The 26821-nt window shown below is 44.7% G+C and overlaps 1 protein-coding gene across 12 annotated transcripts in view; it reads left to right on the forward strand.

Moving 5' to 3' along the window:
• LOC134036861 (receptor-type tyrosine-protein phosphatase F) overlaps nt 1-26821 on the forward strand; it is a 111293-nt gene that overhangs the window by 22320 nt on the left and 62152 nt on the right. For 11 of the 12 annotated variants that reach the window (XM_062481994.1, XM_062481998.1, XM_062481997.1 and 8 more), the window contains exons 1-4: nt 1331-1608; nt 13448-13626; nt 24108-24253; nt 24897-25038. In XM_062481994.1, the coding sequence (XP_062337978.1) occupies nt 13524-13626; nt 24108-24253; nt 24897-25038 (391 nt within the window). In that variant the 5' untranslated portion in view covers nt 1331-1608; nt 13448-13523. Of the gene's footprint in view, nt 1-1330; nt 1609-13447; nt 13627-24107; nt 24254-24896; nt 25039-26821 lie in introns of those variants that run through there. The other variant, XM_062481995.1, reaches the window with a different exon arrangement.

Below are 26821 nucleotides of genomic sequence, written 5' to 3' on the forward strand. Positions count from 1 at the left end.
TGCACAGATGATTGACTTTTTAAATTGTCTTAGTACCCAAAAGGCACAGGATATCCGGTACTTCCTATTGCAAGAATACCACTATTACCAGTAAAGGAGCAATGCAATTTACAAAGAAATGTGCATTGATGCATTAAGCTTGCATCATAAAAGTAACTGTGTACACAGTATCATTTGGATGAATGAAGACACTTTTTCTCTAAGGTCTTATGGGCTTTGTCATCTATTATAAAGCCCTGTCTTGGATTGTGAACCTCAACTTGGGAGGGTATTTTGGGAGAGTATTGCACTGCAGCAACCACTTGGAGTGAAACCCCTTGTCCTTGTAGAAAGAAAGAGAAAATCAGCACAAGAGGCTGACTTGGCTGTTACCCCGAGCTTCGTCATAAATCCAACTGAACATTTCTGAACATCTGCTCTGGATGATTAGCTCCTTGGCTAGTAGAATTTGACCGGAGGGAGTGAGAACCAGTTTGTCTTTTTATTTGGGCTCTTATGGGTATGTTCCCACTCTGCAGTCTCAAAGAATGAGGATTTATTGTCATGTTCAAACTAAATGTTATTATAGAATTTCAAATTAAATTTAAATAAGTTGCATCAGTTGGAACTTGTTGTTAACATTGTTGAATTAATTCTGGAATTCTCCAGGGAACACTTGGGTGTGGGCTAATCTTTTCAAGGTCACTCACAATTACCCTAATTTACGTTTCTTCTTCTTTGTTCTTGTAAAATGGTTCAGGGGGTCTGTGGGAGTGGGTTTATGGAAACTATGAAATAGTCAAATAATGGAGTAAACTCAGGCGCCAAACTTCTAATTGAAGCTGTGTGTGACCTTGTAACTGAACTCCTTTCCACAAATTCAACATACAAAATCTAAACAGTATAAATAACTAAAATAAATGTTTATTTATGTATATATAAAAAAAATATTCTTAGTCTTACTTTTTTAAAGTGCAAACCATAATAAAAGTAGTAGCCTGTCAATAAAAGCATTTGTCAGCATTGTCTGGCCTTTCAGTGTTAGTTGCATCTTCTATGGTAATTTTGTCAAACTCCAACGTCATGCTCGCTGCAGCTCCATACACATTACCAACAACATTTAGTCATTTAGCAGACGCTCTTATCCAGAGCGAACAAGCTTTCATTTGTCCATTTTTTACACACAGGTGAAATCCAAACACCTCCTCTACTGGTCACAGTTCAGGAAGATAAAGCTTTAAAACCTGCCCTTTCCCCTTGCATTGAAACCTGACACCTACAATATGACGTCACATGTTAGACTTGGCTCCTCCCAGCCTGGCTCTGTGCACAGCTCAGTGTGTGAACAAGCTTAGCCTCTGACGGTTCTCCCTCCAAGCCACCTCACAATACACTACTACTCAGTAGCCTTCACCGGACTTGCTGTTGGAGTTTTAGAAGGCAATGCATTCAACTGTATAACTGTGGAACTGCAATAGCTGAGAAAGATAAGGACTGGCTTTCTAAAGATACCACTAATCTCAGAAAACCTTACTTGGATTATTGGATGTACTCTTTGGAATAATTTAAGCTTTAAGAATTTTTTGGGGAGAAACAATTATTTACTTGTGAAGAATTGCTTTGACATGGGTAAGTGTTAACCTCAGACCTTTTTAAAGTATTTAACTTTACAGCCTGCCTTATTCGGTAAAACATGCTAGAATAACACAGGACAGGTGTTAAGAAAAAAATGATTCTCAACATAAAAGATTTAAGTTAAATGGTTTATGTGAGTGGCAACACTTAAACAGTGGGGTATTTCTTTTGTCTATGTTCACTGTTGCTTGTTAACCCAAAACAATAGTTTAACCTCGTCTTGGCTTAGGTATTGACTGGCTCTTTGGCAAATTGCCCTGTCTGGTTCTAGTCCTCCTCGGTTTTTGGTGGGAATTTGAATAGAGGGAGCAAAAAGTGTCCCTTAGCTACTGCTGCTAAGGTGAGACACCCTGCCGTTAGACAGCACTACTTTGAGGCCAAACAACCTGTTATTCCAGTTGTCTTTATCTTCCTGGGCAATCTTGTAGCTTGTTTCAGCAGGGGAATTGAGTAAGTTCCTCTGTTAGGTTCCACCAGTGGGAGCTGTGAGAATGGCGGCAAATTAGGGTTTTAAAATATCTTGATTATGTATTTACTTTTCATTGGGTTTACATTTGACATGTAAACACAAATGTCCCTCCAGGGTAGGCTTGACAGGTTTGAATAGTGCCTGTTGGCTTTTCATGTGAGAGTCTCCTGAGTCTTTATTCTTTATTATTTGTTGGACCATTTTAAACACATAGCATATTAGGAGTTTTCCTCGATCCACCAATGAAGCAGATATTACGCAATTTGTCCCCTACTCAATACAGGATGTTGCTGTCACTAGAAATAAAATAACAAATATCCTTTTTTTCCATCTTGCTCTTTTCCACCAAAGCTGTCTTAGGCTTTTAGGGAACAGTGTAAAGACAACATGTCTGTCTCGCTTTGTTTGGCATGAAAAGAGAGACCTCCCCTTGGGTGCGTCTCAGTGAGCTGGGAACTGAACGCTGCTGTCCTGGTTGGGCCAGATTTGAACTCTTTCTTCTCAGTTAATCATTCACTAACACAGCTCTGTGGCCAGTTACTCTTGGCAAGGAGTGGGAACACAAACACATCAAAAATGACCTTGTGATGAAAGCCCTACATACATGAAGTTTATATAATTTCCTGAACAGCATAAAACACCCACGTTTTGCCGTCAAACGGGAGCAGGGGTCTTCCCTTATCTGCAGAGGCTGACCTCGGAATCGTCTTTCCTCACCTCTGTTGCACGGGCCACTGACCCCACATTCCACTTTTTACGACTCAGGCTCAGTCACGTCGCCAAGGGTAACGCTCCGGGGAAGCAGTTGGCAGCACAGGAATGGGGTGATTGTTGGCCACAAAACAATTTATAAAATTGTTCGCTATCATTTTGTACTGGGATTCGCTATAGTTTTCTTATGGTCAAACGCCCTCAATATCATTTGCTTTGTATCATCTCTACCTTTTGAAATGTTTCTGTGTGTCTGACTTGATAAGTATCCATCAGCAATATCTGATTGTATGTTCCTTTGTATTGAAAATGAAAATAATCTAATATACTTGGTTCCTACTGGGATTCCCAAAAGTAATTAGGTGTACAATGTGGATGGTTCATTTTGGTCTGCCTTTACTCCCACACCAGAGAGGAGAGTGACTGAGTGAGTGAGTGTGACAGATGTAGATGTGAAGAAGAATGGAAAGATGTTAGAGGCCAGAGTCAGTGTTACTGTTGGCTGCCCACTGGCCTCAATCACATTACCACATGGACACTCTCATCCACTCTGACCAACTGTGATGAGGGGTGTATTGTGTGAAAGTGCTAGTGAGCAGTGCTAAGCAATTTTTAAGTCATTTTTTTTGTATATTGACTTTTCACTTGACATGGGTGTAATTTTGGGCCAAACTAAACACTCTACTGTATGAATCATTCTGCATAAACCCTTGAAACTAAATGTACTTAACCATTTAGATGCATTCCTTAAGAAGATTTTGCTAAGTACTATAATCTATTCAAAAGTAACATTGGGAATATCATGAACAGCCTCTAGATATAGCCTAGCCTAGTAAGAGTTTTATGATCTTGTTAAACAGTGTCTCGCATAACAGATGTATGGTCCTCGACTGAAGCGTTCTGTGGACATTTCTTCCATGCACAAATCATTTGACTTCCAAATCATCCAAATTATGCCTCTCTGCTTACTGAAACAGCCTTTTTTCCCCCAACATTTGCCACCTGTACCACGTGTGCTGTATGACAACCGAAGCATATGAAGTCATGAGCAAAATGTTGTGCTGTAAATGTCTGTGCATTTCTGAGGTAGGGCAGCTCCTGAACATTTTACATTTGTGCCTAATAGGTTACAGTACATGCAGGAAATGGAGTGCCTCTTGAAATTCTAGCTATTACTCCGCCATTTGATACTCTACGACTTGAAAACTTGGAACAAAGAAAATTGAAAAGATGGAGATGAGGGGGGGGGGGTTATTCGGGGTTACCCAAAGGTCAGTTTCTTTGTGCTAAATGTCTCTGTTCGAACCGTAACCATGTAAGGTGATGGCATAAGTACAAATGGGAACCACAGCTAAACAACAGAAAGACTGTAATGGAATATGGATTGGTCTGCGCCAGGACACTATGGGAGTAGTGGAAAGGAGGGTTTGTATATCCTATCCCTGCCGACCTTGTTCACGTCTCCACTTTCTAGGAGTGCCCCTCTGCCGTAGACTGCCCATGTGTTGTACTTGATTACCGAATCGATCTCCAGCCTTTTCTCCCATACTCGTGATGAATCCCTCTCTGTACGATTCACTGCTGCTGATCTCATACGAGGAAAGGTGAGCTTAGAAGGGTTTTCTTTTCTTTTCTGTCAAGTAGAGAGTTATGGCTACCTGTTTTGTCCGTGTGGGTGTGGCGGTTGGAACAGTTGTTAGTGAGTGTGTGAGGTACGTGTGTATAGGGTAGGCCTATGGTGTGACACATTAGTAATCTGTGTGTGACGTTTGGCCTTTGTATGTCCAATAGTCGCCCTCCTCAAACACACACAGTGACTCGTCTCTCCCCTGGCTCCCTAGCAGCGCCGCTGCTTGTTTTAGGAAGATGGATGGAGATTCATTATGTTTCATTAGTGGAGCCTCTCTTATTTATAGCTTGGCAAGGCTGGGCCAGGTCAACCCCATTGTGCCCGAGTCAGGATGCAGGGGGGCTGTGGTGTTGATGAAGCATTCTTGTGTCCGGAGGGTATTCTCAGAGGAGTGCTATGCTTGCTTCGGGGGGAAACAATGCCATGCAAGGCTATTGAAATGCGAGTCCACTAATTCTGCCTAGTTACAGCACCCCAAAAATTTCTTTAAGGTCAAAAATAACATTGCAGAGGAGGCATTTTGACCCAGGCTGTGGAAGTGCCTTCTTGACAGAGAAAATTGAAAAAGGGTATGTTTTGCACAATTGAGGCTGAAGTGTGTTGTATGGAGAAGCATTTTAACTTTTTACCCCTTACTGGCATCTTCCCTACAAATCTCTTGATTTTGGTACACTGGTGAACACTAGCAGTCATGCACACCTTGGAAGTGTGGACCACTTCATGGTCAACAGCATGGAAAAGCCAATAACTTACTAACATGGAATAAAAAAACTATATTAAAATGTTGCTGTTCATGTTTTGTCGTGTTGTTAGTTAATTACAGACCTGTACATGTTGATGTAGCATGTTACGCAGTCTTTCATGTTATACTCAACAGTAGTAAAGAGTAGTTCCTTGTATCTGTCTTACATAGGTCTTCCTCAGTAATTATTTCTTAAATTAATTAGCTTTTTGACCTGAATACTGTCAGTGCACATGGGTATGGCTAGACTTAAGCCCTCACTTCAAAGGAAAAAGGTTCCTTAGATCTAACTTCACAAGCAGAGATGGTTAGTTATACTGTATCTAGGCTAAGCATCGACTGAGTAACAGATGTTGGTAAGGTCTAACTACATGAAATCAACCTCCAGTCCCGCGTGAGAATGCGGTAGGAAGCCGTAGGCTAGTTTTGAGCTTACTGTTGATGTGTTTCTGCCACCTCAGTGTGAGTACTGTTTCTGGGTGTCTCTCAGCCCCAGCGCCCAGGCAAGTAGACATGACAGTCTATCTCGAGCTGGATCAAAGCTTATGCCACAGGCCTGAACACGTTCAACCAAATATAACAAGCCCTGGCAAGATATCTAGCATTTAACAAGTCCCTATCACTGCTGAGTTACCTCTGCTTGATGAGTGCTACATTTGGCTGTGATGGCCTTTGATTTGTTGACCTGACAGGGACGCTTTGAAAATCTGCTGGTTTGAGTGGCAGGTCTGTCTGTGGTTCCCTCTCTTTGATGGCCTCTGTCCACTCTAATTGTTGTCAGAGACAGAGATGAGGTGTCACGGAACATTTAGCTGGAATTCTCTTTTTCAGCAAATCGCAGGTCTACGTCAGAAATCATGAGTGTTCAAAAAAGACCGGTAGGTTTATGGGAGAGAGAGATTTGGGCAGCTGGCCGGGGGGGGTGGGGGGGGGGGGGGGGTGGCTGCATGGAATGTCTTTATGTCTGTACTGTCAGCTGTGCTAAATTGCACTTTCTGTACATTGTAAAAGGGCCTAATTAATAGTCTGAACACGGCCTCGGCTGCAGGTACATTCATTACCTCTGTTATTGTGTGTTTGTCTTGTGCGTGTGTGCATGCGAGAAGGAGAGAGAGATACAGAAAGAGAGAATGGGTCATTTGTGAAGTACGAAAACATCTTTGTTAATAGCGCTAAGCCTTGCTCTCTTACCACTGCACTTAAGTTCCATTGGCTTTAATGGTAGCTTTAACTCCATTTAAAACACTGTCCATAGACTGGCTGAGGAAGATTCATCCATGGTCTTGTGGTCGTGGTAGCAGAGAGAGATTCATAGGTGGTAATGAGTATGTCCAAGGAAAGCAGGGCGCAGTGCTGTAGCTCTGTCCGTGTCAGTGTAATGCACTGCACTTTTCACCCAGGGATCGATAGCACTCTCCTCTCCTCCCTGCCCGAGCATGTTGTTTTTCACTGTTCCTGTCTGTCTGCCTGCCACCTGGAGATGGAGGAGCCCCTGAGTTTACCCCCCAAACTCTGACAACAGATCAGAAGACGCACATCTTCATGGGGAGGCTTAGGATAATGAGGAAGGGGTAATATAATCCTAGGTTTGTGATTTGGGGATATGGCCTAGGGAGCTCCTGTGTCAAGCCTCAAGAGAGATTTGGGCTGACTGGCATATCTCAGATCAGTAAAGTGTCTCCTATAGTCCAGCCAGGCACTCTGCAAGGTTGTACTCTTTGACTTGTGTCTCAAAATATATTGGGGTATTTGTGGTTGTGTCTCCAAGTCTGTGGTCCTCAATGGAGGTTCCTGCTGATCCCCCAAGCTAGGCTCTTTTACATTTTAAATCCCCAGGTCTCTGGACAGCGATGGGGATATATGACTCCATCTGCTCCAGCAGACTGGCTCATAGCTCAGACAGAGCGCGGCAGACAGAGAGGGTTAGAGACTAGGGAATAGAGAAAGACAGAGACTGACAGAAAGACAGAGAGGCTTATTAGAATCAAGCTCTTTTCGGAGTAAGGCAGGGGGTATAACAGGGGGCCTTCTGGAGTTGGCGGAAAAGGAGTAGGATTACACGTCTGTGGTCCAATTCTCTGGGTGTAGAATGCCATTGGCTACTACTACATTGGCTAGTCACAAAAAAAGCTCTATTACTAATTAGACTTTCTTTATTTTCCTCAGTGTTAGGACATTTTCGCCTTTGATTGCCATAATAACTTACATTTTGAAAGGCCTTTTTAATATTGTCAACAAGCAGGTTTCAGGCTTTAGGGTGGTCTTTCCCTGTATTACTAGACAATATCAGCTGTATCCCAATGTCTTTACATGCTGTGAATGTCGAACAACATCAGTGCTCTGTTTCTCCCCCTCCCCTCTGTTAGGCTAACCCTTCGCTGTGTCAACATGGAGGTAGTTTTCTGGACTTTGGTCCACAGATGGTTATTTATTCTCTCTTTCACACACATACACGACAGTTAGATGAAATAAACTAAACCAGTCCCTCAATAAACAGCTCAGTCCTGCTCAAATAGTTTACAACAACAAAGTGGTTAGGGGGGGGGGGGGGGGAGTCGGACGCAAAATGCTATGGCTGGTGCAGACCCGTACACCAGTATGACTTATTTGTGTGAATATAACTGCCGCATAGTTTGAAAATTGTTGAAAAGCACAATGACCTCTTATATAAGCCCCTGGGGTCTTCCTTCTGGCCGAGGGCTTTTGGTTCCAGCCTGTTACAGTTACTAATATACCCTGACACAGAGCTGATTTACAATGCCCTGCTACCGTTAGCACCAGCCTGCTGACTGACCGGCTGGGGGTAATTGATTTAGAACCGCAAAACAGACACACCTGCTCAATACCATGAACCCCTCTTACTGCCTTCTCCTGATTGGACCACCTGAGGAAGGAATTACCAACAATGACCTTCAATCCTTAAAGCAAACAAAGACAAGCAAAAAGATTGTAGGAGAGTCTATAGAGGATGCATATTTAACACGCCCTCTGTACAACCCTTGTTACCAAACGAAGGGAAGCCCAAGGTGTCTTCACACGGGCTGGTGTCCTGTTTTCAGTAACCACTGATGAGCACGGTTGGACTGAGCCTGAAGAGGAGATTCTGTTTGATCAGACATTGATCCTGGCCCAGGGACCCCCTCATTTGCCAGCTTCCTTTAGACATGCCATCACACTGTTTGTCTTGTTCTCACCCAGGCTCCCGGAGACAGCCTCAGGGGCCAGCATGGTTGGGCTGCTCTTTATGTGAGGGTGTGGTTGTGTTTGTGTGTGTGTGTACATGCATGCTTAAGCCTTGGTCCCACCATGTCATTTTATTATGCCATCTGCCTGCAAATAAACCCTCAAGTGTCTGTATCCTACCCCATTCTCCTGACTGCCCAGTGTGTGTTTCTGTGCACGTACATGTGCTGTTCATGCTGATGTTATAGCCTTTGAAATGTTCAGCTTATGTAGACTCACAGCTAGACTCACTGTAATGTTGGATTGTAAGAGCCAGGTTTTAAAGTAGGCAACTTTGGCAGAAGGACAGTAGACTGTTGAAAGTTATTCGATTTTTAAAATAGTCACAAATGTAAGGTCTTACGAGGCATCTTTTGACCAGCAATTTCAGTTACCACCAGCAATAATTCTACTTGTTTGCAGTGACCTGTGTGACCCATAGGTTTAATACTGATTCTGGTAGGATCCAAGCGGTGGCCAGCCATGTTCTCAATAGTAGTTGAGCTGATTCATTAGATTGTATTGCTGTTTTATGATGAATGTCAGTTTTACATTGAATCCATGGGTGATTTATCCAGGCTTTCATACCAGGCTTTTTCCCTAGCTCTGTGTAGGGCAGGCCATTTATTCCTTGCTCCATTCGTCGACAACGTCAATAATCACTTTGCGATAAATTCAAATTGATGTGGCTCTCCTGTGTGTGACTTTTCTGCTCTGTATAACACATATAGCTTTTCATCTGAATCGCCCACCGATTGATCTGCAGCCATACGGACTACTAGTCCCTTAGAGGACCCTGTAAATCTCAACTCCACTGGTAATTTATGTAAGTCCTTGAGTTTTGTTAAATGTCCAGTCAACCGGAATAAATACCAATCGACACTTTATCATATGGAATACGTAACAGCCCTCCCATTCTGTGCCGTAGTGACTCATGGTGTCAGCCAGTCTTGATGTGATCTGAGGGCAAGCCCTGCTGAATCCAGTCCTCTTCCTTTAGCAAACTGAAGCCCTGTGCGTCATCAGAGAGTGTAGTGTGTGTCATGTCTTAACGGTCTGTGTGGATGTGACGACTCTCTTATTTGATGTCTAATTAATAAAGTGGCTCGGTCGCTCCCGCACATTTATCTAATGTGAATGACACTGTTGAGGAGCAGCTCCTGACCTTGTTGTTGTTTATCACGGGAAACAGTGGGTCACTTTAGCATTTTTTTGTTCGGCGTAATCAGTTTTGGCACTAGCTGCTCATTTCAGTGAAGTGCACTTTGCCTTTTTTAGCACCCAGCAGTAAAGCATTTACAATCAACTCCGCAGGACAGACTTGTAAACAAAATAGCTTAGTTGTAAAAAAATAAAACATAAAGGTTACAGGACATTAGCCTTTGTTGTACTGAATTTCAATACACTGTATTGTAGCAGCACTGTAAAAAGCATGCACGGTAAGGGCTCGTGAAACAGCTATACTTTGAGTTGAAGGAAGCTATTCGATTACCTTCCCTTTTCATTTCAATTGAAAGAAAATCTTTAATGTCTATCGCATAATGATAAAAAACCTTAGGCCAGAGGCTCACCAAGTAATGTAATATTTCTGTGCAGGCTCAGCGGTGTGTTGTATTCTCCTGAGAGCTTCTTTTTCTTGCTTGCTTTTCTCTGTCTCTCTCTCCCCCTCTCTGTTTTGCTGCCATGGCATGGAGGACTAAGCCCAATCAAAGGCCAGAGCTGTACAGTGCTGCTGTGCAAACGCTCTGCCTGTGATTGTGTTTATGGAGCCCTGTAGTCTGGGCCCTGTAGTCTGGGCCAACACAACCCTCCCTGGGTCGCCTTTATCACCTCTAGAGACGGCCATGATTAGGTCTGCACACCACACACAGGCAGACATATATCTCGGCTCACTCTGCTATGCTGCACGTCGGGTGAGCTATAGAACAGGTGGGAGGAGAGAGAGAGAGAGCTAAGCTAATTACATTGTTTATTCAGCCTTCTTGTCTGCAGCGTTATTACACTGCCTGTGTCAGTGAATAGGTGGCTACACCTCCCGAGACTCCAAAGCGTGGTGTCCTGAACAAGGCTTATTTAGGGCGTTTGACCCATGTTGCAAATGACTGATCCATACGGTTTGAGATGGGCACCTTAGCTCTCTGTCACAGCAGAGCTAGTGCTGATGCCGTTTTCCCACATGTCTCTGCGAAGCTGTGTTTTAGATGGGATAAACATACCCAGAGTGAATGTGGGGAGTAGATGCTGAAATGTTGACCTGATGCGAATGGAGGTCCTGTTGTCGCCCTTGACTTCACAGGCTAATACAGCCATGCTGTTTAAGTACCCCCATTGTCTACAGTAATTAGTATGCATCACCTTCACAAACAGTATGCACCTACAAAGTCCCACTGAAACGCAGACATTCACATGCTTATTCACAGAATAGACGCAAACTCCCGACTTGTTTTCCAAGTTTCCTTCACTCCCACACAATGGTAAACAGAGCGACGCGGTTCTCCGAGCCACATGCTCATTTTTCAGATCACAACGCCTGGCTTTTCCTGCGGTGTGTTGCTGTTGCAGAATCAGGTTTTGCTACAGAGCGCGCGCGCACACACACACACATACATTCCGTTGCACACACACACACGCCCAGACCCCCCCACACAGGCAAGCTCGCAGCAAATGTCCCACTGTATTTGCGTGCAGCAGGGAGGTGCCAAGCCGCGCTGGGATAATAAGTAGTTAAATAAATAAAGAATAAACATGGCTCTAGGAATCCGTCTCATTGAAGATGAAAAGCATCTGCCTCTCCCTGGCATCTGCTGTGAAAGATATCCCTCCACTGCCGACAGTTCGGCGCACGGCGAGCAGCCAAGTCTATCAGCCTCGCTCTCTACCTTCCGACTCCAACTAATGTCATTCTCACACAGGGAAAAAAGGCAAAACAAAACTTCGAGCCAACAAACTTGAATATGAAAATGAAGAAAAACCATGACTGCGGTTTTATTTTGCTAAGTTAACTTGAGGTTTATCTTTCTGTAACTTTAAGGTGTCCTTAGACGTGTGAAGGGTCTTGGGCTTTGATTTGCTCTTTGGCACACTTCCTAGTGTTCAGTGTGTCAGCTTTTCTGTGGCTGTTTGGGCTTAGCGCACTACAATGGGCTGCTTTCTCAAGACCAGTGAATGAAACAGGGCATAGATGGGGAGGATTGAATGTAAGTGTTTTTCACAGTATCGTCTGACGTTTCCCATAGGTGAACATTGACACGAGGGGTTATTCAAAATGCAATTAAGTCATTCATGGTCAAATCTAGCACTTTGTCTGTGTAGCAAATCGTGACAGAGTTATCCGTTGCCAGTACTTCTCCTCAGACGTGCCTAGGTGATGCACCAGCAGCCCCAGCAGTGACTCACGGCACAGCACACCATTCCTTCACGTCACTCCTCTCCACTCATCCGTCTTTCCTTTCTCTGCCAAGCAACTTGTCAGAAAAGATTAAAGGAGAGTTGGGATGAAATTTCCCCTTGTTAAGACCTCCCTCCCACAATGTTTTTCTTGGCCCTGCTTCATAAAGGGGGTGGTCGAAGAGATGGCCCTATGTAGGTCTATGTGTCTCGGCGTTTCCACGCGCATTGAAATGCTCATGAGTAATGGGTTACTCAACACCTTCCCTAGCTTAAGAAAAGCAAGGTTTTTCTCTTCAGAATACTAGAGGTATTGTATCCCTGACACCTCTACTTAGTTAACTTACTGGACTAAAGTTGACTGACCACCCACAAAGCTCTGAGACACTCTAGGTTTTGAAGAGACTGTGGGATTGCCTAGTCTTTGTTCCTTTTCCTTTCACAACGCTTATGAGCTTCACTCTGTACAGCATGCACTGAGTCAGAGCCAAAGTTAAGAAACTTCCTAATTCATTCTATCGAACTCTCTCCAAAAGCTTTTTGCAGGATTCATGTCGACGAATCAGCCGAGACTTTGTTCTAAACTTTTCTCATGTCATTTTTTTTGTCATGCAGCTGTCTGCCAGTCTTCCTTTGTAAATTCCCAGAAAGAAAGTGAAGTATCCTTCTCCTCCTCAGGTGCACTGTACTTGTTTGATAGCCATGGGGAAGGGTAGAGGGATATGTGATTGAGTTAGGATACTTTGTGTGCAGTAAGCTTATCCAGTTTGGCAATGGACACTAATTGAGTTAGTGGTTGGACAGCATGACAGCCTTTAGGCTAATATGGCTTTAGAATGAGCCAAGGAGAGACAACATCTCAACATCCCAGTTACTTCCTGATGCCTGTTCCAAATGTAAAAATTAATTAGAAAGTCTTTGCCAAAATATTTGTCGGTTTGTTTTCTTGCCGGTCTCTCCATCAATCTCGAGGAACTGGAAAGGGGAGAAATACATTCAAGAGCTAGCGTAATCATGGTTAATTTGTGGAACACCTGCCACCACAACCGCGTCCAGACCCACTTTCCCTGGGGAGGATTCGTGCGTGTGTTAAGTGTTTACTCGTGCGTGTGTGTGTTCTCATGCTGTGATATCATAGCACTTCGTGAGATTTGAGTCCCATCTGGAAGACAGTGTTTCAATTTCTTAATGGGAACATTAAATGGCCAGGGGTCCTCAGGGAGTGAGCCTTTGGGAGGTCCCCCGGTTCACCTTATGTGGCAGGCTGGGCTAGAGGGGGGCTAGAGGGGGTGGCCTGAGTCCTGGTATCCCCTTGAGCCTTTGTTTCCCTCCAGGATCATTTCCTCATTGTTATACATTCACTTCACTTTCAGCTGTAATGCTGAAGGAGCTTATGGATCGACTTGAACTTGTATTTTTTTATACTTGAAAAACTGCTCATGCAGATGATAAGGTTATCATATCTTTAGAGAGATCATGTTGAGATATAGCGACACTGCTTTTTATTTGCAAAAGTGCCTTATAATAGGCACTTCTCCAGATGCTAGTTTGTTGGTGTTTACACAAGGCTCTTATACTTGTCTGTTGTCATGCACATTGGAATACATGCAAATGAGCAACACTTTGAATCTGAATGTTTTGTCATCTCTGCTCTCTCTGTGTTTCCTTCCAGGTGTTAGTTTTTGATCATCCAAGAGTGGGAAGTGTCTTCTTGTGGGGACCAAGGGGGAGCTGTGCCAACCTGGAACATGGTGCCTAACATCCAGCCGCCAGTGCCCCTCCAGCACAGAGGGGCAGCACCAGTCATGCTGCTTCTGCTCTGCTGTATGGTGGTCTGCTCCCATGCAGACAGTAAGTACCACTCTGGAACTGTGAAATCCCTCTTTTTAGCCTTAAAGCCAGACACGAGGACTAGGACTTTGTATCTGGGTTAAGAGCAACAGTGCCGATAATGTCATTTCATTTGTCAGCTGCCTCCTAAAAGAAGCGTGGCTTTCTCAGAGTGTAGCCGCATTACTACTTGCATATTAATTGTTTGTTTGGACGTTTAAAAGAAATCAACTCATGCTGTGCAATTTACTGCCTAATTAGACTTCGAACATACTGCTTCAGTCCATTTACATTTAGTCTCCTTGGTGAATTCCAGTAAAGAAAGCATCAACAGCGGAATTTAGAAGGTAGCTTTTCTAACAGTAGTGTGTCTCTGGCAAAAAAGGATGGTTTGAAGTAAATTGGCTCTCCTGGCCCCTGTGACTGAACGGATGTTAGGGTTATAGCATTCTGAAAGATGTGTCACTGTCACTAGGGCCAGAGGCTGCAGGGGTTGGGTGTGAGGCAGTACCCTGCAGCACCCAGGTTCAGGGACAAAATTAATTCTGCGCATGACCCCTGTGAGGCCTCCGTCACAGGGTTACTGTAATTCAATTAGACCTGCTCTACGAAGCTCAGATAGGATTTGTTTTACTGTACCACCCCCCAACCCACATCTCACTCCTTCCTGTCACTCTCTCTCTCTCTCTCGCCGACCGAATCCTTAGATTTGAAAACTGGGTCAGAATTAAGCTGACCTCATTCCTATATTACTGGCTCCCACTACTACATTCTGGGAGAGCCTTTATCTAATGACTAATTCAATCACATTTTCACCTCCTGTATGTTCCATGTGTTTTAGCAGAGCGGGCTAAGATTGTGAAAAAAAACAGTGCTAATGCGAAGGTTTTGCGAGACCCCAAAAAATTCAAAAAAAGAAAAGTACACCAGCCTGCCTACACAAACTGGATTTATTGGATCATAATCGTGTCAATAATTTTTTGTAGCAGGTGGCAGCTTTTGTCTTCAACAATGATTGGCTATGAGTAAACCTTTTGTGTTCTTCTTGCCTTTCTGTTCTATATACATGCCTTCTATGTCAACTGTCCCTGTGTGTCTATGAAAGCATGTCCCCTCTGGTCCCCAGTTTGAGTAATCATATCATTACAAGCTAAAAAAAGACCTAGCCAGGCCTTTTAATTACCAGACAAAGATGCTCTTTGTGTGACGTCTGATGTCGTGATGAACTGTAAGTGGCATCTTCTGGTAGTGCACATGGGCACGGATCCACATTCAATAGTCATTCAATAGTGTTTGTGAGGACTGGAGGTAAGGAGAAGGAAGGCATGCAAGGACAGGGCAAAGCAGATGTAGACAACTGAAAAAGGGAGAAATAAGATCAGTATAAAAATGACACTAACATTAAGGCCGGAGCATTCATTAGAAGCCGGGTTGGAATCGAGTATAATGCATGTGAAAATCTGAAGGCCTACTATTACCTGGAGTGCAGACTACCAACAAACACAGAATTAGAATAAGACAGGGGGGGGATAACAGCTACCACAAATGGAGGGGTTGTGTGCATTTGTTGTCTGTAATTTATATGGGTGTCAGTTAGGCCTATGCGTACATTTACATTTAGTCATTTAGCAGACGCTCTTATCCAGAGCGACTTACAGTAAGTACAGGGACATTCACCCGAGGCAAGTAGGGTGAAGTGCCTTGCCCAAGGACACAACGTCATTTGGCACAGCCGGGAATCGAACTGGCAACCTTCAGATTACTAGCCCGATTCCCTAACCGCTCAGCCACCTGACTCCCTACTTACTTGATAGTAGAAAGAATTACAAGGCATGGTAGACAGATCTACAGGGTGGAGTGCCTGGCCACACTAAACAAACCCTCTGATTACTGTCTGTGAATGTTCTCAAATGCCAGCCTTGATAGGAAGTTCAATAGACCGAGCAACCACTGGAGGAATCTGGATCCTACCTATATTCCAGAGACCAGAAGGTCTAAAACTCTGCGGTCGTCTGCTTCCCATTTTGGAAGGGTTCGTGCTGGTTCAGGATGGTTAAAGAGCAAACTTACTGTTGTGTTTACAGTACTTAATTACTTCAAACCATTCCCACCTTGTTAAACAAGGTTTATTGGTTTGTGGTTTTGGACTCCGTCCAGTTAGTGCTGCAGGCCTGAACAATTTAATCTGTTTCAATAGTACAGTACATGGAATAAAGCACACACACACCCTCCCCCACCCAGGATTGTTCCAGTTCTATGTGACATTGTGACATCATTTATCTCATATCATCTTTGAAGCCTGTCTAGCGACGCGTGATTACCCAGAGTGCTGATCTCAGACGCCCCATCGATCCCTGGGGAGCCTAGTCTAATCAGCCCCTCCTTCCACAGCCTTTCCAGTACACAATAGACCAGCACTCAAGGAAGGTCGTACTCAAAGTCACACACCACCCACAACATAACCATTACATTTAAGTGCAGGGCTATCTTTTTGTTGTGCTGTCATTTTGAGTTATTTCATTTGCTTTAATGTGCCTGTGATGTAGTATGTGTGGGCCCCCCTCCCTGCTCTATCGTGTTCTAATCTGGGCCTGCTTTTCACGTGTTGTCTTCATGAGAGTTAAGTCCAGTGAGTTTGTCATTGTGTTCCTCCCACTCCCACTGGCAGCTGGATTAATAAGGCATCCTAAGGAGCTTTCAAAGGTGAGCTTGACTTTACCAAGACAACGTCAGACACTTGAGTCTGAACAAAACTTGTTAGCCTAATGTCACCTAAATGGCAAATTACAGGATTGCATTCACAGCCGGGACAAAATTGCCTTCCCATTACTTTAATGTAATGCTTAAAAGCCTCTGAAAGAATAAAAGTGTGTTTTAGAATCGTTTCAACCACTAGAAGCTGAATGTACTGTATGAGAGGAGGCAAACCTCTGTAAATCAATTCTCCATTGTTAGTTTAGACTTGAAAGTGGAGAACAGGGGGGTTAGAAAGGTTGGTGTAGAAGGGTATTGGGCGGCTGGAAATTGGATTGTGTTTTTAAGTGTCCATATGGTCACCCAGCTAAAATTGACACGGATGGAAATGGATTCTTTGTAATTAAAAGTAACCACATCCACCACGGTGAAGCACTTGGAGACTAATGCTGTTAGTCCACAGCTGTGGTCTACAGACTATACTGTCCAAGACAGGGAGGGAGAGAGGAGAATGCATCAAGAGGGGGCAGAGGCGGTGAGGAATGGACAGAAGAGGAAGGGAGGCTAAGAAGGTAGGAAATGGAATGTGAGAGAGAGAGAGAGAGAGAGAGAGGGGGAGGGGGAGGGGGAGGGAGGGAGGGAGAGAGGGAGAGAGGGAGAGAGGGAGAGAGGGAGAGAGGGAGAGAGGGAGAGAGGGAGAGAGAGAGAGAGAGAGAGAGAGGCTTTTCATGTTCCTGGTGCAGCAATGTCAGGATGGCGGAGGGGAGTGAGGGTCGTCAGAGGTTAATGATGTGAGATTAATAGTTTAATTAGGCGGCTGGATTGCAGGGCCAGAGGCAGTCACCCAAACCCTTCACCATGGCCTGGATTCAACACCGCCAGCAGATGACAGGACCAGCAAGTGTCCTTTCCAGAGAGGGCACATGGAGTAATGGCTCAAGACATTTCAATCTAACTGTTTCCCATTGTTAGGTTTATGCACACATTAGCCACATCATCCACATGTCAAGATTTTGATGGGGATCTCTGACAGGGAGTAGAGGGGTCTTCTCAACATGAAAATTGGGTTGGTATGTGTCTCTGTCGGTCTGTCATTATTACAGATAAATGTTTGGCATCAAATAGTGAATGCTGAGAGGTTATTCTTGCCATGGGAATTAATCACTCAAAGTATTATTGGAAATAAATATCCCCACACAAAACAAAAAAAACACTCATTGGACCACTCTATAAATCATACTATTATTCATATTCAAGGTGTCTAAGGATTCATTTGCACCTTTCCATATGTAGCCTAATGCTCCTTCATTTACAGTCACTTTATCTCTGCTGTTTATCAGGTGCTCCTCCAAGGCACAATTAAAGCCAATTAAAATCACGCAAAACAGCCTGGGAAAACAGTGTCATAAACGTACTTGTGATCGAGGAGATTTTTTTTTTATCAGTAGGCTGTCTTGACTGCAAATCAGATGTTTAAGTGTTAAACTCTCCGGATTGTTGCTTATAGACTAAGCCAGGGTCTGTTTGTTGTTCCAAGTCCCTACAGTAGCATAATTTAATTTCATCCACAGCGCAGTTGGGGGTGAATACAATGACTTTAGACCCCTGTACAGGGTGGGCAGGGGGATGAAATATGGGAGAACAATAACAAGGGAGGTCTCTCTGGGAAAGCTAATTTCAGGGAGACAAATTAATAAGGTTAGTGGGGTCGGACAGGGGGTTGCATTGTGATGGATGACGTAAGTCCCAAAAGGGGGGTCTTCTAAATACTCACCCTACTGACTGAGTCGATCCCCTACCCCCCCTGCCCCCGCCCCCTCTCTCCCCTCCACCCCCACCATGCCTTTCCTGCATTCACTGATCTCTGGCCCTCCCTCGCGCACCCCACCCATCTTCCCTCTGGGGATCACTTAGCCCTTTCCCCACAACTGGTCCATCAATGACAAGGGCCATGCTTAGGTGACGGCTGCCCTTTAGCCAAGTGCATTAACAAAGCCCCCCGCCATCCCTCTCCTCTACGCCCCTCCCACCTCCACTTTAGAGACTAGTTGACCATTAACATCACAAAGGGCTCCAGCCGCTGCATAGTCATACATTCAAATGTTGTTTTCCTCCTTTCACTGTTCTGCAACTGAGAGGCTCTCTGGTGAAGAAGGTGCATCAGAAAGTCTTGCACACAGACAGTGTCTGATTCTGCCTTTTAGAATGAGGTCAGTTTAAAATGGCAAAACAAATGTGAAATGTATGTTCTTCTCATGTTATAAAAATGTTGAAGACCTCATCTCAAAAGGAAGAGGGCGTAGTCTAACAATTGTAGTGGAGCCATGCAGTGGGAGATGTTTCTGGCAAGCAAACACCTAAAATGATCCGCTGCTTATGGGGGAGTCAGGTGGCTGAGCGGTGAGGGAGTCGGGCTAGTAATCAGTTGCTGGTTCGATTCCCGGCCGTGCAAAATTACGTTGGGCAAGGCACTTCACCCTACTTGCCTCGGGGGAATGTCCCTGTACTTACTGTAAGTTGCTCTGGATAAGAGCGTCTGCTAAATGACTAAAATGTAAATGTCAAATGTATGGGTTTCAGTTTGGGTTTCCCTCGACAGTGAGAGAGGATCTGTACACCTTCTCACTCACTGGGAATGTAGAAGTTACTACTAAGATCAAACACCTAACCTAAATCAAGGAGGTATAAGTCTCAAAACATCTAATCGTCTAGTATTCGTTACATTAGCTGAAAGCACTAGTGTTTTTATAGACTGTGTCCTATTAAAAAGACATTTTGTATTATGTGGCCAGAGAATTTCTAGACACACTACTACAGTGCATCTTTGTCTGCCTTGTCTCTTTGAACTGATATCTTGATGACATACCTGGCCACAGGTAACGTGGCACGTTTGAACAGACAGGGAGGGCACCAGTGGAAACGCCTGAAGTCATGCAAAACCTCAGGCCCACCTTTTTATATGATACAACTCATCTTAATGTGGGGAAGATCTTTATCATCAAACACCCACTAGAGCCTAAACAACGGCATTTATAAATAGCAGCTATGAAAGCTCACCTTGGCTGTGGTGGCAAGTACCTTCGGTATTGAACGTCCATTCTTCTTCAGAACAATTGCGTATTGTCAAGACCAGGCAGTGTTGGAGAGTCAGACTGGGCACATTGCTACAGTATCCGCCTCTCTTCTAAGGATAAAAGCTCTAATAGTTTTAATGTTGCTCACACGGGGAGGAGAAGAGAGTTGGGTAATTGCACTCAGAGTTTATGTTCTTTTCTCCTCCGTCCTGAATAATTCAATGAAAGCTGGAGGGTCCAGATAGAAGCCTTTCCTGATTGTCATAGGGAGGGTTGAAAGTTTAATGCTGTTGTTCTTTCTGTGTGTGTGTATTTTCCTGTTGAGAGGTTGATCTTGCATATAATGGGGGTGATAAAAACCTGTTTGTTTAGTAAGAACATGTTTAGGTTGTGGCTGAGTTGTTTGGCCTAAATGGCTTGGATGTTGTCCTTTTGAGGCTGCGCCTCTTTCTTTTGGTTAGGTAATTGGTATTCATGAACAACATAGCCTGTTATTGATTATTCGACAGTGCAAGCTATTGCTACAGTGTTATATTTACAATAAAGCAAATATTAGTGCAGTTAGTTCCAGCTACATAATGTTTATGAGATTAAACAGGCAAACTAAAAGGCTTTTTACTTGATCTAGGTAAATAACTAGCCAGGGAGACTGCATTATGGGCTTCATTGCAATAAAGCCTGCAACTCTGCAAATGGTCTGAAAAAACACCTTAATGGAAGGCTCCCATTAAAAGCAACCACAGCTGATGCCATCTGACAAATTCCCACTAAGTGTGCCGAGTGAAAATGATAACTTGCTAATTCATTATTAATTAGAATTAATGGTTTGCATTCGGCCGTGGCATATCGATCCTCGCACTCAGCTCAGCAGAGTGGCTCTCAATGGGTGCTCTAGCAGAACTTGGGAATCCACAAACTGTTGGCCACACCAGTGCCATTGACTCCCTGCTGTCTCTGCATTCATTACTGTCTTTTCTCCGGAGCCTTCCGACATGAAGTGGGAATCTTCAGTACAGCTGCCCGGGAAACATGCCATAGCACCGCTGTTGCCAGAAGCTTTACAGCACAAACTGAATGAGGAGCCTATATCATGATAAATACCCCACCAAGCCATTTCCCCATTTATTCATTTGACAAGCACCCCCTTTCTTGCCCCTTTACTGATACGTGACACATTTTCAATTGCCTCATTCTTCACCAAGCCACCACCTTAACCTGCCCTTGCTCTGCCAAATGCATGACGGGAAAGGTCAAAGGGTAATTTGTGTGTTGACAGGTGTTCCTGGTCACCTGTTCCAACACCTCGGGATTTGTTTGGTTTGGAACAAAAGAGTCTCTAACAATACCCCAAGGACCTGGCAGGTCAAGACCTCAGGTGTCTTTCATTTATGCCCTGACCTCTGATCCCAGCGACACCGCTGTAGGCACAAGTTAACCTGAGAACACCCCGCTAATCCCCCCACACACACCGCAAGGCCGTATAATGGACTGCCTCAATGCTATCTATTACAGGGATCTATGCAGATTTGTCAATAGGCAGACTGGGGGCCAGATCTAATCTGGTGGCCGGTGTGCCTATCTCTGGTGTTCTAAGTGAGAAAACACCCGTCTGTCAATGTAGAATGAGGGAGATATCTGGAAATAGATAACCTGAAGCCTGAATGAGGAGGAGGGGAGAAGTAAGCTTTCTGTGGACAGTGTGGATTACAGTGTCTTCCGTAGTGGTGTTCCCGTGGAGATGGCAGAGAGGAAAACAAACCTCAATTTAAATGAAATAAATGTAACAATTCGGGTGTTTGCTTAAATACTTTCTCATCACACTGGCTGTATCCAGCGCTAATCGAAGGACTTGCTAACATACCCAGACAGGTCACTTTGTGGTAGTCTGACACATCTCACTGTATTTCTCATGTGGCTGTGTCATATCTGACAGGCTGAAAATAGAACTTAACTATGAAAAATAGGGACGCTGGGTGTTTCTTCTTGTAGAAAAGAGCTGATGAAAATGGTCTACCAGCAGGGTTTCCTAAAATGCCAGTTAAGAGAGAAATATAGGACTACAAGAAAATATAAGAAATAAGAACTTTCCGGAAATAGATTCGGCACGAGCAAACCCCTACCATCCAAATGTAAGAATTGATAGGGTACCCTAACCCCCAAAGATGTCGAGGGGCCTGGGTCAAGGCAGATGTTTCAGGGCTACCAAGCATATTCAAGGAAGCATAAATCAAGGGCACACATCCCAAAATACACTCTTGTCAAGGTCCTCTCAAAGGTCAACGCTGAAGATTTGTGAAGAGAGATGGTAGTCTGGTTAAGAGGATTAATTCATCAAGGGCTACCAGTGCCCTCTTGTGAGGTTGTGCCCCTTCCCCCAATCCCCACTCTAACCCCCCAATCCCCACTCCACCCCCGCCCCAAAAGAAAAACTCCCAGATTTGATTTAGCCTGTTATAGCTACCACTATACAGGCTTTAAGTCTGTGTGCTTATTTTGAAGCATGTGCGCTAATCTGATTAATGCGCCCTGATTGTAGCACTTAGCAGAGATGGAAATGACCCCCATATGATGATAAACATTAACAGAAATATTGCTGACAGATGTTACCCGAAAACAACTCTTGAAAATCTGAATGATGCTAATCAAATCTTGATGCTGTGAACCCTTTAAGGCCACTGATGCACACACATACGCACACAGCCATATCAGGAGCAATCTTCCCCTCCTTCCCTTGCTTTCTCTCGCGGTTGCCGTGCAGTTTTGCCACTGTCATTCTCTCGAAAAATCCTCATCTAAAGGATTGAAAGGATAGGCTTATAAAAAGGTGTATTTATTATGTCATGTCAATCAAAACCTCGTCTCCAGCGAGAGGCAGGGAAAAAATGTCATTTAAATGTCAGGTTGGCAGGGGTAGTGGGAGAGGTCAGGGGTGAGCTGGCTGGATGTGTAGGATTAGATTGCATACACATGTAGCTACACAGTGCAGGTACACAGGCAGGCACGGACACACAGTCCGCACTCACTGCCACTTCACCTGTTTGTTTTTTAATGGAATCTCCACACAGACAGCCTTATCCTGTTTTTATCTCACTGTCTCCCCTGTGCACTTTAGTTTTTACCTTACTTCCTTTTCCCCCCGAAAAACCAACACACACTCATACACACACAATCTCCCCGCAGTATACCTCCCTCCTTTTGTATCACGCAGTCCACATATCTAGAATCTAGTGCTTACACAGCCAGGGTACATGGTTGTGGTGATGGGTTAAAAGAAGCTGAGCTGCAGTGGAGATGTCCTAGAGCAAGGACAATGTGCCACACCGTCACCACTCCTCTCCCGCTCCCCCGCTCCTCCCGCCAGCAGCAGGAGGACACACACACCAGCACGCATGCACAGCACACAGACGCTCTCTCACACACGCACACACACGCACACACAGACGCTCTCACACACACACACAGCACACAGACGCTCTCACACACACACAGCACACAGACGCTCTCACACACACACACACACACACAGACGCTCTCTCACACACACACACACACACAAACTTGGGTACACACACACACACAAACATGCATACACACAGGCACACACATACATCCATAGAAGTAGCATTGGCAATGAGCAGGAGGATGATTCAGCCCTAGCACACAGAGACACTGCGTGTGTGTCTAGCAGGAGGTGCTATGTTATGTTAACTAGATATTGATTTTGTTCTCCGTTGCTGGCGGATCTTATATTAGTACACACAAAAAGACATAGGCTTGTGGGGCAGACTGGTTTTCCATGTTGTGGGAAAACACACACCACATGTGTACACAGCGTGATAATTCAAAGCCTGGTGTGTCTGTGTGGGGAGGGTCCCCCCTCCATTACTAGGGCTGAGGTGAACTTCCCTCCTCTGCCTCTCTGTCTAATAGAGCTGAAGATGAAATATGGTGTAGCACGGAAGATAATAAGGGGTTTAAAATCTCAAGCATGTTATAGATTACTTTACAGTGCAGGGTGTTCAATGGCATGTTTAGTAGGTTCTGCATCGTGTGTTAGTGTACATATTTGTTTTTATGTCACCTAGTTGGGGTGGTGCTGGAATGGGTTTCGTCGTTAGACACGCTAAGCTGCAGGGCGTGGCACTAGCCTGTTTCCGTCACACATGAAACACGACATGTGCGCGAGGAATGAAAACGAGGGGGAAAAGCAGGGCCGATGTCTTAAGCTGTGCCTTGTCAACACAAACAGTAGAACATAATGGAGCGTTCTGTAATAGCATTGTAGCATAGCAACAACAGAGACTTTAACACCGTGTCCCTTTCGGTGTCGAAGGGTTGATTTGAAGTTTAATCGAAACGGTTGTAATTTGACTTCCCATGGACTGTGCTCCTTGCTTAGTACAGGATGGATAGTCCATGTTTTTGATTGTCTACTTCCTTCGGAGAACATAATAAGGCCTGTAACACCCTTATTTTTGGAGTGCCTTCATCCCAGTTTGGTGTACAGAAAGCTGAGGGTGAAGACACACGGAGATTGGGATCTTGTTCCACCATCCCGCCCCAGGTGTTCACAGCGACAATAACCGAGAACTCTTTTATTGTCAGCTTTGTTATCGAGTAAACGATATCCGTAGATAACCCGTTTTACATGGTAAGCTGTGTGTGACCATGGCGCCAACATCCTTTCTTTCTCTCTTTTCATGTCCACCCTCTCTTTCCCTGTGACGCTCTCAGGCACGCCGAGTTTCGTCAAAACCCCTGAGGACCAGACGGGCATCTCGGGCGGAGTGGCGTCGTTTGTGTGCCAGGCGACGGGGGAGCCCAAGCCCAGGATCACCTGGATGAAGAAGGGGAAGAAAGTCAGCTCCCAGCGCTTTGAGGTGTGCACCCGTAGCCCAGGACTATGTGAGCGCCAACAGGAAAGCTCATGCCGGCTCACACACACACGCGCGCACACACACATATTGGCCTAAAGAAGCCCCATGCACAGCCAAATTCACCTTTAGAGAGAGTAACACTCTTCCCCACAAAGACACACACACACATATATATATATATATATATATATATATATATATATATATATATATGTATGTTTAGTGTAGCTGCTCAGCCCTCCCTGTCTTTAATCTTGTCCTCTCTGGAGGCCTCTATATAGTCTGCTTCATCTAGGTTCACATATTTTCACTCTCCTCCTGGTTTTATTCTCGCCTTCGTGAGTCTGTAAGAACGTCCTACTCTTCATCTCTCTCCTCTGTCCTTGCACCTATACTGTGCTAGCCTATGTAGGCACAGAGAGAGATCACAGCGGGTGTGATGTCACACCCTGTCCGTGATCTCACTGCACACTGCTGGGAGACCGTGTGTGTGGGACAGAGATGGACCGTGTGTGTGTATGTAAGTGTGCATCTAGAGGTGTGTGTGTGTCTGTGCGTGTGTGGCAGAGAAGGCGTAGGGTCAGCACTGGGACTACAAGATAGATTGTCTAGAGAGATACACAATGTCCTGTTCCATCCTTGTCAGGTGATCGACTTCGATGACAGCTCTGGCTCGGTGCTGCGGATCCAGCCCCTGCGCACCCACCGGGACGAGGCTATCTACGAGTGCACCGCCACCAATAGCGCCGGGGAGATCAACACCAGCGCCAAACTCACCGTGCTAGAAGGTGAGAGACCCTCCCCCGTCTCTCAGCTCCTACCCTGCGTTTCCCCTGCTCTTCTTATCTTCCTTTCAGTTCCCTCCCACAAACACACACTGCATCAGCTCTCTCTCTTCCCCTCCCCCCCTCCCTCTTCTTCCTCTACTCTCTACCCCTCCATCTCTCTCCCTCTCTCCAGCACTGCTGCTGTTGAGGTTCTCTTTAAACGTGCCCCAAAGCAAATACATGTGTTTGACTCCATAATTTATCCATAAGCATTGGTGAGCCCTGAGGATTCCTGACATTGGCAATGTCACAGACTATCTGCCATTTCGTCAATGCAGTCTCGACTCTACAAGGTGCATTTTAAATTGTTAGGTGAAAAACAGACCCGTGTCGAAGGTTTGGATGTTGTCCGGGGGCTAATATGATAAGTGGATGTTATTGTAATTTTCACCCTGTGCTGAGATAAGTTCTTCATTTTACTGGGTAGATAGACTTCCATCTAACAGCCTGTGAGTGTAGTTATTGGATTAGTCCGGCCACAGGTGTGTCCAACCCAACCTGATTTCTGTTCAAGCCACAATCTGAGTTTGGGAGTTTTCACACCAACTTTCACTTGTGGCCATTCATTCACCTGGAGCGAGCCAGTGGGAAGATTATCCATGTCCAGAGTCATTAGTCCAACTCTAAAACTGATCTATTTGATTAAAATACAGCTTTCTGTTCAGAATCTCCCACATCTCCTATGAATTCCTTCTCCCTCGTCTATCCAGATGTATATTATGATATGATTGGCCGGCTTGCGTCATCTCGCTGGAGGGACTGTTCCGCTCTTTTTCTTTGCCCAATGGCAGAGAGGAATACGGCTCAATACGCAAACAAACACTGTCAACATGACACGAGCCACACATGAACAACATGACATTAATCAGGGAATTACTGTTGAAGTGAGGAGGCGTTTTCCAGTTCTTGCGTCAGTGGGCTTGAAGCACGCCGGCCCTTGACTGACAGGAAACTGAAGTCATATAAACTCACCATGTCGAACTTGACACGTGTTAAGAAGTGAACCAAGGCTCCTTATGCAATCCTGGTGTAAGTCAATCATTTATGATTGACCTATAAGAGAAAACAGGTCAATATGCATAGTCTGTTTCTACTGATATGATGTCGACAATGTGACGTGCACAACGTGGAAGAAAACCCCCAACATGCATCAGGTCCCAGGCCAGAAGCTGAGCCCCACTGTACTGCAGCCTGCAGTGTATTTATCACAAGCAAGTGTGTATGTGGGCCTTTTTGTGATCTCAGTAGTCCCAAGCCACAGTTAATGACTGTACGTTCTGAAGTGCACACACACACGCACATACACCCTCGCTCTATTTTTTTGTTTTTTACCCGTTTTTTACCCGAGTGATATGTCATGTCCATTTCATCTGAACAGCAAAAACAGGAGCGCCAAAGAGAGTGTGATGGATGATCATTCTGTTTAATAGCTGTGTATGAGAAGCTGACTCACTACTGCTGGTGTTTTCTGTAGTCTGACTACAGGCAACCCATGTGGCTCCTCTTCCATCCAGTGTCTTAGTGCTGGACAGTACAGTACATAGCCTACTGATGAAACACTTCGAATTCTTAAAACGAAAGTTGATCTGGATAAGGAGTTTTTAAACTAAGCAACAAAATATGGTATTAATGACGACGATTCCTCATTCTAGTCTCACAACATACCTGGGACTGTTGTTGTATGTTCGTAGGCAATAAGGGTGAGATCTCTAGCCTGTCTTCTTTCTCGCTCACTCTTTCTCTC

This window comes from Osmerus eperlanus, chromosome 16 (assembly GCF_963692335.1).
Source record: "Osmerus eperlanus chromosome 16, fOsmEpe2.1, whole genome shotgun sequence".
Lineage (NCBI taxonomy): Eukaryota > Metazoa > Chordata > Actinopteri > Osmeriformes > Osmeridae > Osmerus > Osmerus eperlanus.